The sequence below is a fragment of the Spermophilus citellus genome, assembly GCF_964194105.1.
Source record: "Spermophilus citellus genome assembly, chromosome: 1".
In the NCBI taxonomy this organism is placed as follows: Eukaryota; Metazoa; Chordata; class Mammalia; order Rodentia; family Sciuridae; genus Spermophilus; species Spermophilus citellus.
Genome location: NC_138182.1, coordinates 265,046,695 through 265,060,764, shown reverse-complemented (window position 1 = coordinate 265,060,764; position 14,070 = coordinate 265,046,695). Strand labels below are relative to the sequence as shown.

Here is a 14,070-nt window from a genome sequence, read left to right as displayed (position 1 = left end):
CTCTCTCTCTCTCTCTCTCTCTCTCTCTCTCTCTCTCTTTCCTTCCTTCTTTTCTCTTTGTTGCACTGCTGCAATAAAGATCTTTTGGTCACTCCGAGTGTTGTGGTCACTTTCCTTTCAGAGTGGTTGTCTCATATTCACAAAGCCCTGGGTTCAATCCCCAGCACCACCAAAAATAAAAATTAAAATCAAAATCTGTTTAACAGGATCCCACAGCTGAAGAACAGGGAGGGGTCACTTTTCTCTCTTTCTGCCATTCCTGAAACAAAGTAGGTTATGTCCTTTTTGTTGAGAGAATAGCCATCATCTCTTTAGTTCTTATCTACCAGCTCTTGGTGGGATCAACTTGTTTAATTATTTTATTTTGCGGTGGGGATTAAACCCAGGGCTTTACCCATACCAGGCAAATTCTCTATCACCAAGCTATATCCCCAGCCCATTTTAAAAATTTGAGGCACGGTTTCATTAAGTCACCCAAGCTAGCCTCAAACTCGAGATCCCCCTGCCTCAGCCTCCCCAGCCGCTGGGATGACAGGTGTGTGCCACCACACTTGCTTCACTTACATTGTATATTTACCCAGAGTGAATTTGTGAAGGGAGAGCACATAAAGATTAATTGGGTAAAAAGCAAGGTCACTGATATGACTAATGCTTAATTATAGCATAATACCTGATACTTGAAACTTAACTGCAAATATTTATCAGTGTTTCCCACTACACTAAATTTCTTGGAAGGTGGAGCCCATCTTACTCATCTGGAATTTATTATTATTATTATTATTTTAATATTTATATTTTAGGGACTGGGGTTGTGGCTCAGCAGTAGAGCATTTGCCTATCACCTGCGAGGCCCTGGGTTCGATCCTCAGCACTACATAAAAAATGAATAAATAAAATAAAGGTATTGTGTCCAACTACAACTAAAAAAATTTTTATTTTTTAAAAAAAAACAATTTTTAAAATATTTATTTTTTAGTTGTAGGTGGACAGAGTATCTTTTTTTTTATTTTTATGTGGTGCTGAGCATCAAACCCAGTGCCTTAAGCTGGCTAGGTGAGTACTCTACCACTGAGCCACAATCCCAGCCCTATTATTATTATTATTATTATTATTTTACAGTGCTGAGGGTCAAACTCAAGCCCTCAATGCTAGTCAAAAGTTCTATCATTGAGCTATATCCCCAGCCCCTAAAGGTGAAACAACAATTTTGAGGTTTTTTTTTTTTTTATGTAATCTTGACTAAAAATGAGTTTGTTGTTAACCTGAGAAATAGATAAGTCTCTTTAAGGGCTTTTGACATTCTGTTAGAAACAAACGAAAAAGTTTCGGTTGACAAAATCTTTTTATCAGGGCTGAAGCTGTGGGCTCAGCATGTGTAAGGCACTGGGTTCGAGTCTCAGCACCACATATAAATAAATAAATAAATAAATAAAGATCTATCAATATTTTAAAAAATTCATTAAAAAATCTTTTTATCATTTCTCAAACCTATTGCTTAGTGTCTGTTAACTCTTGGTTCCTCTTCCTTTTAAAAATAATAAAGCTTGAACGCTATTGACTTGTAATTCATACGGTCAGACTCTATACAATCACACTTCTGGACGTTTTATTACAAAGCGGCAAGCAACGGAGGGGAGCAACGCCGCTGAAAAACTGCTCACAACAACTTAGTGATCGCAGGCTCATTGGATGACAGCGACATACTCGCTATCCAATCGCTAGGAAACCCGGAGTGAACGCTGTCTGGATTGGTGACAGGAAACATCTCTCAAGGTAATTCAAGAAGGCAGGCAGCACCTCTGGCCAATCAGAGGAATTCTGGGGCCGGCCTTGCCGCAGGGGGGTGGTATAGAACAAGTCACCGGAGAAAAATCTCTGCGGTCAGACCTACCTTCCGTGAAGGGAGAGGGCGTGGCCTCCAGCTGCGAGCTCCAGGCAAGTGGGCGGGGCGCGCGGGCCTGGGCGGGGCGAGTGGATTCTGCGGCGGAGCCGGATGCGGGCGGCGCCGCGGCCGCCGCGGCTCTAGGAATGGGCGGAGCCCCGGCCGCTTGTGCTAGTGGCCACCGCCGCTGCCCAAGCCGGAGACCGAGCTGCCGCCTTAGTTCCCGCGCGTCGCTGCTTCCCAGAGCGGCGGAATGCTGGGGAAAGGGGTAGTCGGCGGTGGCGGTGGCACCAAAGCGCCAAAGCCCTCCTTCGTGTCGTACGTGCGCCCGGAGGTGAGAGTGCGCCGCGCGGGCGCAGCGTCGGGCTGGAGTGGCCAGGACCAGGGGTATCGCAACCGTGCCTTGACGCGGAACCGGGCGCTTCCTGCCGGTCTTCGGGGCGGGGCGAGGCCTTAGGGCCGCAGCGGCCTCGGTCGGGCGGGGCCGGGACCCCCGGGCGGGCAGGCAGGTGCTAGAGCGTAGCGCCGGGCTCTCTGGCCAACGAATGAAGGGGCCGGAGCCGGGAAGGTCTTGCGGCTGGGCCGCCCTGGGGTACTCTAGTGGTGAACTGGGATTGTGGGCACCGCTCTGAGACGGAAGGGCTCGTGTTCGGGACCCGCATGGGGCGGCTCCTAGAGTCCGCAGCCCGGTGGGTCTGTCCTGCGCTGGACTTTGTCCGTGAGTCTTCAGGGCTCTCCTGTCCCAGCTGCCTGTTTCTGAGTGCCATTTGATGCCACTGGGGGGATACTTTGCACCACCTGCTGCCTCCCATCAGCGCTGCGCTGCGGCTAGAATGTGGGTCGGCCCTGGCCTCAGCCTGTCTCTGTCTGACCCTTGTGAATTCCTCTGTTTTATTTCTTTCCCTTTCATATCACCCCCGCTTCTTGTGGTTCCCCTGCCGTTTTACTGTCAAGAAGTTCGTTCGTTCATTCATTCATTCATTCTTAAAATACTTTCTGAGCTCCTACTGTGTGCCAGGAAGCACTGTTCTGAACACTTGTGATGTACATCATCAGTGAGCAGAACAAAGATCTCTCCCCGGAGCTTATATGAGAGGGAGAAGAGAAACTGACTAAATCATAGATATATAAGCAAATTATAGGGTGTATTAGAAGATAAGAATGGGAAACAAAAGGCATCTTTTTCATCCTTGAAAAGGGGCATTTGAGCCAAAACATGAGCGAAGAGTGGTCCAGGTAGCTGGGCTTGGTGTGGCCTGGTGAAAGCCATGAAAGCTTGGAGGAGCACAAGGGAAGCCCGCATTGCACATGCCCTATGGGCAGGAGGGAGAGGTAAAGGCAAATTTCTGGACCTTTTTAATGGTTTCTTAGAACTGTAGTTTTTAATGAATGCCTAATTAAATGCCTTCACATTTTGGATTTGTTGAAGGTTTAATCTACCTTTCCCTACATACAGCACTTTAATCAACAACACACACAACTATCAAATTCCCTATCTCCAGATGTCTTCTCTTCCCACTTTTCACTTCTGTAAGGCAGAGACAAGTGAGCTGTGGATGAGAGGTCTTAATCAGGGACTGCTTCTTCAAGACTACCTGGACTCCATAATCTTTGCATATGAATTTTCAAATTCAAGATGAGTGTGTTTTCTCTAGTGGAGAGTACTTTTGATATGGGCCTTATCTTTAGTCCTAATTTTAAAATAAAAACCACTTCCTCTGTTAGTACTTTATATGGAGTCACGGTCATCTTAAATTTTCAGCAGACTTCCTGTGTAATCACATGTAAGTAATGTGGTCAGTTTCTTTTCTTTTTTTAAAATATTCTCTTTAAAAAAATACCTTTATTTCATTTGTTTTATATTTTTGTAGTGCAGGGATCAAACTCAGTGCCTCACATATGCTAGGTAAGCCCTCTACCACTGAGCCACAACCCCAGCCTGGTCAGTTTCTTTTTGTGTCTTTTTTAATAGAGCCCTGGTTGAAGAACAAGTGGTCTTTAACCTTTCCTCTTCAGTGAGATTAAACTTACAAGTGGAAAGTCTTCGGAAATGTGGCCAGAGTTCAAGAATGTTCAAATTCCTCATCCACCAAATGCACATGTTGTAATTAGACATATTTTCACTCTTTGCCCACAGTTCCTGATATATTTCTTTTGAGGGATAATTAGGAAAGGAGAGTAGTTCAGCCCCCAGATAAGCCTGAGTGATTGCATTTTTCAGATCCTTAGAGTTGGCAGTTTTGTTTTCTTGCATTAAAATAATGCTGTCAGATGCTATTCTTCTCTGTTGTATTCTGATTCTAAAAAATATTTTGTAGGGCTGGGGATGTGGCTCAAGTGGTAGCGCGCTCGCCTGGCATGCGTGCGGCCCGGGTTCGATCCTCAGCACCACATACCAACAAAGATGTTGTGTCTGCCGAGAACTAAAAAAATAAATAAATAAATAAATAAATATTAAAAATTCTCTCTTTCTCTCTCTCTCTCTCTCTCTCTCTCTCTCCTCTCTCACTCTCTCTTTAAAAAAAAAATATTTTGTAACAGGATAAGGCTCTCACCTAAATCATGGATGATTTTTTTTTTAAGTAAGGGTAGGAGGAGGTGAGAAAGAATTTATTTTTAAGTATATAGCTTTTCAAGACTTCCCATTATGGGAAATGCATGTGAGCAGCATTGAGGCATTGTTTATGTGTCGCAGAGCCTTGGGTCTAGTAACCTCTACACTCACCCAGTGGGAGAGTCCCTCAGAACACTTAAAGTTGTCATTCACTGTTTCTACTCCTGTGTCCCTCATGTTGCCTTCATCTTTACAAGCCTTTGGTATATGGCTTGCTACCACTTCTTTCTTTTGCTAGCTGGAAATTGCAGTTTCTCAGTGCTTTTTTTTTGGGTAGATGTCTGAGCTGCCAGAACAACTTTTAAGCCTTACAGTGTAATGATAGCTAAGTAGGGAAAAGCTTATTCTTGGCTGATCAGATCCTGGAATGTTCAATGTCAGTGGCCTTCAGTATACCAAAAAGTCTATCAAGAGTCAGCACTTTGTGTTGAAAAACAAAAATAAAGTATTGATAAAGTATTTGAAGATAATGTTGTTAAACATAGGCTTATTTTTTCCTTGATCAAAAAGAACTGACATGCTGGGGATGTGGCTCAAGCAGTAGCGCACTTGGGGATGTGACTCAAACAGTAGCGTGCTCGCCTGGCATGCATGCGGCCCGGGTTCAATCCTCAGCACCACATACAAACAAAGATGTTGTGTCTGCAGAAAACTAAAAAATAAAATATTAAAAATTCTCTCTCTCTCTCTCTCTCTCTCTCTCTCTCTCTCTCTGTTTAGAAACAAACAAACAAAAAAAGAACTGACTTTTTGGGCTGGGGCTGGGGCTTAGTGGTAGAGTGTTTGCTTTGCATGAGTGGGGCCCTGAGTTTGATTCTCACCATCACATAAAAATAAATAAAGATATTGTGCCCATCTACAATTAAAAAAACAAAGAACTGACTTTTGATAGCCTAAAATGAGAGATAATAATTAACCCCAACTTTTAAATTGAATCTCTGCCAGAGTAACTTGTGCTCTTCTGTCTTTAATTCTGGTAAGTCAGTGAATATGACAAGTAAAACTCTGAACTGTAATTGGGGACCTGTAGCCAAGTTTTGTAAATTATTCAGAGAGTTACTAGTAAATAGGAAGCTGAAGGCTCTGAACATTTAGGTGAACAAGAGAGAGGAATCTGGGGCCATATTTGTACTTGATGTTAGGTGCCTAAAAACATCTCAGCACCCTTATCTTAGCTCAGTCCCAAGCACAAGATACAAAGGATGTTGGTGCCTATGTGCAAGGGAACTGTTGGGTACTGAGATCTGCTCCAGGCAGGTATCTAGTTATAGTTTGGATGCTGGATCCATCTTTCATCTTAAAATATGACACTTAAAGTTTAAATTATTATTTTATCAGAAGCCGTACATAGGTGTTCATTACAGAAAAATAAGACAAATATATACAAAAATGTTAAGTAAAAATTATAAACTTACTAACAATTTATGTATCATCAGATATGTGTATAAGTACATACATACTCATATATATATGTATATATATGAGTATGTATGTTACAAAAATGGGATTAATACTGCTAATTATACTGTTTTTTTAATGTTTTTCTCCAAAAATATGTATTATAAACATCTTACCATGTCAGTTGTTCAGTTACAACATTATTTTAAATTAGCAAGAGCTAGAGATGTAGCTCGGTGACAGAGTGCTTCCCTAGTATGCTGAAGCCCTGGGTTCAGTGTTTACTACATCAACAAACAAACAAACCTCTTCCTGAATAGAAACACACTGTGGTGGAAAGCTATAGTAGCACAAACGGCTAAAGGAGATGATTTTCAAATTCAAATAGTTTTGTTAGGAACTTTTTCTGATGCTGAATGACAATTCTGATTCTTCAAGAGTATCAGTTCTTTGCTCAGATACCTTGAAATTGTTAGCACTGGTTTGGTAATTTATAATGATTAGAAATTCTTAGCACTGTACTGTGAAGCTTTTACATAAAGGACAATTTGGTGATCCTAAGAGAAAGTTCTGATTTAACAAGAATCCGTTTCATTGTGATAGTCAGTAAAATAAGAGCTTCAGGGAGCTTGCATGTTCTTTAAAACTGACCTGGAAAAATTTAGCTTTTAAATTGCTGCTGTACTTGTACTTATTTTTGTGTGGTCTTCAAATATGGTTACAATGTACTTTCTAATAGAGCTTGAGTTGATGTTTCACTAGAATATAATAATAATTATTATCAATGATAGATTTTTAGGTTTGAAAGATTTTAATCTAGTCCACCTCTCTACTTTTTTCCATTATATAGATGTGAAAAACTGAGACCTACCAGGTTAAATGTCCTGCTCAAGAGCACAGTGGTATTGCAGAATAGAGATCAGAGTTAAAAACTGTCTTCTAAAAAGATCCAGCAGTGTCAGTGGCTAAGCCAAGACCCACAGGAACTCATGAAAGGCTTTATATAGATGTGGGAAGAAAAGGCAAGAAGAGAGATGAAGATTGAGAAGGGCAAAAATAAATAAATAAGATAATGGTTGTGAGAGCCATTTTTTTTTTTTTTAATTTATCCCTCAGGGAAAAGTTGCACAGCCCTTTTTTAACCCATTCCTTTGGTGAGGAGAAGTGAATTTGTGATAATGTATTCTTCCCAGAGATAGGACTGTGGGTATATACCAAAACAGACAGAGTAATTCCTAATATACTTATTAGGCATTTCTGTGCCCAGGATCTATACTTATTTCATATTTTCAACAATCTTATGAAACAGATCCTATTATAACCCCCCTCCCCTTTGTTTTCAGATGTGGAAAACGGCTCAGAGAAGTTAAGTACCTTGTTCAAGATCATAACTAGTGGGATTGGGGATATAGCTCTGTGGTAGAGCAAGATCAGGGTTCAATCCCCAGTACCACCAAAAACAAACAAAACTAGCAATTTTTGGTGCCAGATTTAAAAGTCTGACTCCAGCTGAGCACAATGGTGCATGCCTGTAATCTCAGCAGCTTGAGATGGGCCAAGGCAGGAGGATCTCAAGATCAAGGACAGCCTCAGCAACTTAATGAGGCCCTAAGCAACTTAGTGAAATCCCAAAACAAAAAGAGCCTGGGATGTAGCTCCATGGTAAATTGCCCCTTGGTTAAATCCCCAGTGTACCCCACCTCCAAAAAAGTTTTGACTCCAGGACTCATTCTTTTATCCTTATACTTATGAGTGCAAGAAATATTAATGAAACTTGCTTACAGTTATACTTGGCCCTTGTACACTAAAGTGCTTTCTCATTGGTATTCTCCAGTAGCCATTTCTTTCTAGGCTTTTGTTAGATGATCAACTAGGTGACTGCTAAAAAGATACAGGGACCCCTTAAATATTTTAGTCTTTAGAGGCAGAGTTTATTAGTTTAACAGATGCAGTTCGTTAGTTTAACAGATGTTTACTTAGCACCTGCTAAATACCAGACATTATTCTAGGTATTGAGTAGGACTATATCAGTCTACAAAACAAAATTATTGAGGTGACTTTTCTGCTGGATCATTGACTTTGTTAACTTTGGTGGATAGATGTTAATAAGATGATGATGATAACAAGAAAAGATGACTTATCCTAAAACAGACTTCCTTCTCTCAGTCCTGGTAAATAAAAGTAGCATTAGCTTGGTGCATGCCTATAATCTCAGGAGCAGGAGAGGCTGAGGCAGGAGGATCTTGAGTTCAAAGCCAGCCTCAGCAATTTAGTGAAGCCTTAAGCAACTCGGCAAGATCTTGTCTCTATATAAAATACAAAAAAGGGCTGGGGATGTGGCTTAGTGGTTAAGCGCCCTGGGTTCAATTCCTGGTATCAAAAAAAAAAAAAAAAAAAAAAAAAAACTTTAAAGAAAAGTCCAGCTGGGTGTGGTGGTATACACACCTGATCCCAGCGGCTTGGGAGACTGAGGCAGGATTGTAAATTCAAATTGCCAGCGTCAGCAATTTAGTGAGTACCTAAGCAACTCAGCAAGACCCGGTCTCTAAATAAAATATAAAAATGGGCTGGGGATGTGGCTCAGTGATTAAGTGCTCCTGGTTTTAATCCCTGGTACGAAAGACAGAAAGGGAGGGAGGGAGGGAAAGAGAGAAAGAAAGAAGAAAGAAAAGTCCAGATCCGTTGGTTGCTTTTTCTTTTTTTCATGGTGGTGTTAGGAATTGAATCTAGAAGCACACTACCATTGAGCTACATCCCCAGCCCTTTTTATTTTTAATTTTGAGATCGGTCTGTCTCTAAGTTCCTGTGGCTGGTCTGAAATTTGTGATCCTCCTGCCTCAGCTTCCAAGTTACAAGGATTATAGGTATGCACCACCTCCCTGCTTGTTTTTTTAAAAGAATCTATAACTTCATAAACTTTTTCTCCATTCCCAACTGATTTTTTGTAACCCAGAACACCTGCCTCTCTGACTTTATTTATTTATCTGTTTGTTATTTATTTATCTGTCTGTCTATTTTCAGTGCTGGGGATTGAACCTTGGATCTCTGGCATACTATGCAGGTACTCTATATTGAGCAGCCACTTCCAGCCCCTTCCCCTCTGGCTTTTGAATGCTTTCGGTGCTTAACTTGGCACTTACTGTGTGTGAGACACACTGCTTTGATTCTGTTAATAGGGATAGGATACTAAAATACACAACCAGCCCCCTGTCCTCAGCCCCTCCACAGGCTTGTGTGTGTGTGTGTGTGTGTGTGAACGTGCGCGTGCAGTGCTGTGAGCCTAGAGCCTAGAGCCTTGCACATGCCAGGCAAGCGCTCTACCACAGAGCTATCCCCCCAGCTCCCCAAATAATTTTTTCATGGTGGAATTTTCTCCTTCAGATTGAATCACTGATAGTGATTTAACAGGCCAACAAAGGACAATAAAAGCTCTTCCTAAAATAATCACTTTCTTAGCTGTGGCTTTAGCCTGATGATCTGTCTAAAGCTTCCGCTTTTTCTCTCCTGCATGTGCTTCCTGCAGCTTATCCCTGGGCCAGATCCAACACCACATAACTTCTGCAGATGGAGCATCATAAAGCATCATGAGGCTCTGCCAAGCAACACTTCCTGTAGCGCGATCAAACAGCTGCCACACGCATAGCCTTCAGCTGAGAGCCAGAAACTCCTCTGTAGCCTTCCATCTGCAGTGTTACAATAAGGACTATTGCGGCTGCGGGTATAGCTCAGTGGTAGAGCACATGCTTAGCAGGTGCAAGGCCCAGGGTTTGATCTTCAGTGTGCATGTACACCTCCCCCCACAGTACTACTATCAGAATCTTAGTTTGTGGGAATCACACTTAGAAGTTTAAAAGTTCTAGATCTTTCTATGAATATCCTCAATAGAATGTTGGATATTTTGGAATACTTCCACATAAAACTATCCTATACAACAGTGTGCTTTAGAGAGAATCTGATTTTCAGGGACCAGAAATCTTTGTAAAAAGTCCATACTTTGTTATAATAAAGTCAAGTGTAATAACATTGGTATTTGGAAGTTAAAAATTAAAAAATTGCCCTTACTTATGGTACCCTAGCCAAAGCAATTATTCCATTTTTATAGTATGCCCAAGCTTTGTTCTTGTGTGTGATTCTACTTGTGTGTAAAAATATATAGCTTTCATGTGTGGTTGTCATTTTTGGAATCTGATATGGATTAGGTACTGCTGATGCATATGAGTGGAGCATATACTTTGAGTCGTTTTAATAGCTGGGAACCACCCTCTATTTCTCATCAGTGGGTTTGTAGTCTTTGATAAGAGAATATGTGAATCCAGAAAAAGGCTGAAGCCGAGTCTCTGGTTTTGTTAGGGTTATGCCTTGGTAGCCACATGTGGGGACTTAAGTGAAGTTTAACAAATAGCAGAGGTTTTGGATAGATGGAATTTTGGTCAAATACATGTTCACCCACGTTGAGAAACCAAAGTTGTCTCAGTTTGACACCCTGAGTTTACTGTCACTGAAGTAAGTTTTGTGGTGATGGGAGCCATATTAAAATATTTTCTAAATCGTTAATGGAATTGTTTAAAATATAAACCTCATGAGATATATTGGGAAGTTGGATTAAAGTGGATAATTCTTTTAACCTCTACTGTTGCTTTGGGAGGAAGAAGAAGTAAAAGCAGAGAAGGACTCTAGGAGGGAGTAAATCTGTCAGAGATGGAAAGCACTTAGTTGTTGTCTCTTTTCATTTCCAGGGCTTCACCTTTCCTTTATTTCCCTCTGCCTATTTTGTTGATCACATCTCTAAGGAAAGCAAAAACTTGTCAGTGGCTCTTCATATTAGCTGAGGGTTAGGAAATTTACTTAAAGCCTTGCTTGTTTTCTGCCTGAAAAGTGGGAAAAATAATAATAATAATAATGCCCATCTTATATGATAGGTATGTATGAACATTTTTGTGGGGCTGGGAATGTGTCTCAGTGGTAGAACACTTGCTTAGCATGTGTGAGGTTCTGACTTCAATCCCTTGAACCACAAAAATAATTATGAATTTATTAACTGTAATTACATATGTAAAGCCCTAGACAGGATACTTGCTGTATAGTTAGCCTTCAATAGAAGTGAGCTATTACTGTTATTCAGAAATTGGTCAGAGCTGCTGAGATGGTTTCATAAAGTGCTTAATCATTAATCTTGGAGTTCAAAAATCTTTCCCAGCAAAGGTATTAATAAAAGTGGAGTATTTTGTTATTGTGGTTGTTGCCATAGTATCATGCCAGGAAAGTTCACTACATGTGGTAACTCTTTCTTAGAATATTTTTCACTATCTCTAAAAGTTTCTTTTCCTCTTTTCTTTGTTCCTTTATACATTTGAGAATGATTTGATTATATTTAAAATTCCAGTCTAATGACAGCACTTAGTTGTTGTCTCTTTTCATTATTAACATGTGTCCTTTGACATTTTGCTAGTTTCATTAAAGACTTATTTTTCCTCTTTCCTCATTTCTAACTGGCCACTCTGACAAAGACCAAATACTGTCCAGTCAACTCATTTGTCCAATATTCATTTATGAATATTTGTGATTTCTGAATCAAGTAAAATCACAATTAGCCTAAGTAAAATCAAATTATCTCTCAGAATAATAACTGTTTATTTCAAAGGCAGTTGCAAGACTGTGGTATTTTGGTTTCATATTTAAATACTTTTCCCCCAAATACTGTCATCATATTCTTGTGTCCTGTCTTTCATCATTTCTTATAGACCTGTCTGGTGGGCAACCTGTCAGAAGTGGCATGCTAACTCCATTATTTTTTGGGAAGGAAGGGATTTTAGCCACAAGACAGCAGAGCTTAAGTGTGGGTGGTGACAAAGGAAGCCCTGGCCACAGTGGCGAAATATTTTGAAATCTACCTGTCTCTTGGACAGATTGTCAATCTCTGTTTCAGACAATGGTCCTGAGCTACTGGAGTTTATATATATATATATATATATATATATATATATATATATATATATATATATATATATATATATATCCATATCCCCGCCCTCCGTACTGGGAATTAAACCCAGAGGCACTTGACCACGTAGCTACATCCTGGGCCCTTTTAATTTTTTTTTTTTTTTTTTTTTTAATTTTGAGACAGGGTCTCACTAAGTTGCTTAGGAACTTAGTCTTAGTTTTAGGCTGGCTTCAAACTTGAGATCCTCCTGCCTCGGCCTCTCAAGTTGCTGGGGTTAGAGGCATGGGCCACCACATCCAGCTGACTGCTGGTCTTTTTATTTTTGTTTTTGCTAAGAGAGTTTAAAATACCTGCGAATGCCTTGAAGGGAATGAGCCCAGTTTTTAAAATAAAAAATCTCACTATATTCTTGCCTTTTTTCTGGATAAAAAATTGAATTCTTTTTTTTTTTTTTTTTTGGATCTAACAAATGTATTCAGAGTACATGCAAGGATGAAATTATCTAAATACACATGAAGAATCTTTTTGGGTAGACGGACAATGGAGAAAAAGAAATTATAAACTGGAAAAAAATTACTAGGAACATGTAGCTATGATTTTGTTATAAAAATTTTATGCAACAATAGATTTGTATGGGTATATAATGTGTTGGTGGTCAAACACAAAAGGTGAAAATGTTATTTGTGTTAGGATAACGGAGAGCTCTGAAGGCATTACCTTGAAATCTGAGGTTCAAGTTCATAGCAGTAGATGAGCACCACGTTAAATTACTGATCACAAACCTTAATGGTAATACACTTTGTCAGCCAACAATCACCCATTCTCAACAGCCACTTCCATCTTTCAGTTAAATATTATGAAATCTACATGTATCTGAGATTTATCTGATGGACCAACTTCACAAGAAAAATGTGGAAATCATTAGAACAGAACTTACTCTGATCCACACTTAACTTTTCCTCCTGTTCCAACTGTGCAATAGAAGATGTAGTGGGTTATATAGTGTCCCATCCCCAAATTCATGTAAGTCTGGAAACTTCTGCAATCTAAATAAAATGAGATTTCTACTTTACAACAAAACCATAAACATATTATTTTCTCTCCCTGAGTCTCCAAGAAAAAGTCAACCTTGCCAACGGCTTGATTTCAGAGGTCTGGTTCCTGAACTATGAGAACATAAATTTCTCCTTTTGAGCCAGTCAATTTATGGCAATTTGTTATGAAAGCCCTAGGAAACTACTATAGAAGATGAGCCTCAGCAAATATCAAACACCAAGACTTCTATAATCTGGCTGCTATACTGCATTAGCTAAATCCTTGCCTCTTCAATAGCAAGTGCAAAGGCCTTGAGGGTAGAATGTGCTGAGCTTATCCAAGGAATCCAGGGCTACAACAGCTCAGAAGAGATTCATAGAAAATGAGATTTGGGAGTTGTTTGAAGGCTAGATGGTGTAGGCCTTTGGGTTTGGGGGTCACGACTTTGTGTTTTTGTTCCCAAGGTGAAGGGGCATCCTGGAGGGTTTTGCTTAGGCCAGGACATAATCTAATTCAAGTTTTAAAATATCACTCTGGCTGCTATGCACACAACAGATCTTAGCAGGGGAAGAATGGAAGGAGGGAGATTGCTAGGAGCCTAGTGATGGAGTCAAGTGGGAGAGGAAGGCAGCCTCAAAGAAAAAAAAAAAATCCTTGCCTCTTGAATTAAAAAAAAAAACCAACTCTGAACTTACTCCCATTTATTCTATTTCTTATATTTCTACTGATTTCCTCTCTAGTCATAGGCCCAGACTAATAATTTATATACTTTTTTTAATTTTATTTTTTTTATTAGCTACACATGACATTACAATGATACAGTGATCTTGGCAATTCATACATTTAAATCATTGGGGTATAATTTCTCATTTTTTTAATTTTACAGATTGCAGAATCATACTGGTCATAGAGTCACCTATATACATACAGCAGTCATAATGTCTATTCTATTCTGCTGCCCTTCCTATCCCCTCCTACTCCTCCCCTCCCCTCCCATCATTTCTCTCTATCCAGTCTAATGTGACATACTTTTTTTTCTTTTTCTCATCACAACATCATACATGTATTCTGTATAACGATGATTTTATATAACAATATAAAAAATTGAATTCTTTTAAGATCATTTTCCCAGTGTTTCCTTGTGCTTGGGACACATGATTCTTTCACTCTGTCTCCCTTTGAAGATGTGCTGCCTGT

General features: G+C 40.0%; 1 protein-coding gene across 4 annotated transcripts in view; it reads left to right on the top strand.

Moving 5' to 3' along the window:
* Positions 1-1,963: 1,963 nt before the first annotated feature.
* The window catches only part of MTMR12 (myotubularin related protein 12), a 78,885-nt gene continuing 66,778 nt past the window's right edge, over positions 1,964-14,070 (top strand). For 2 of the 4 annotated variants that reach the window (XM_081283728.1, XM_081283725.1), the window contains exon 1: positions 1,964-2,216. In XM_081283728.1, the coding sequence (XP_081139854.1) occupies positions 2,136-2,216 (81 nt within the window). In that variant the 5' untranslated portion in view covers positions 1,964-2,135. Of the gene's footprint in view, positions 2,217-8,915; positions 8,956-14,070 lie in introns of all 4 variants that reach the window. The other 2 variants (XM_081283726.1, XM_081283727.1) reach the window with 2 other exon arrangements.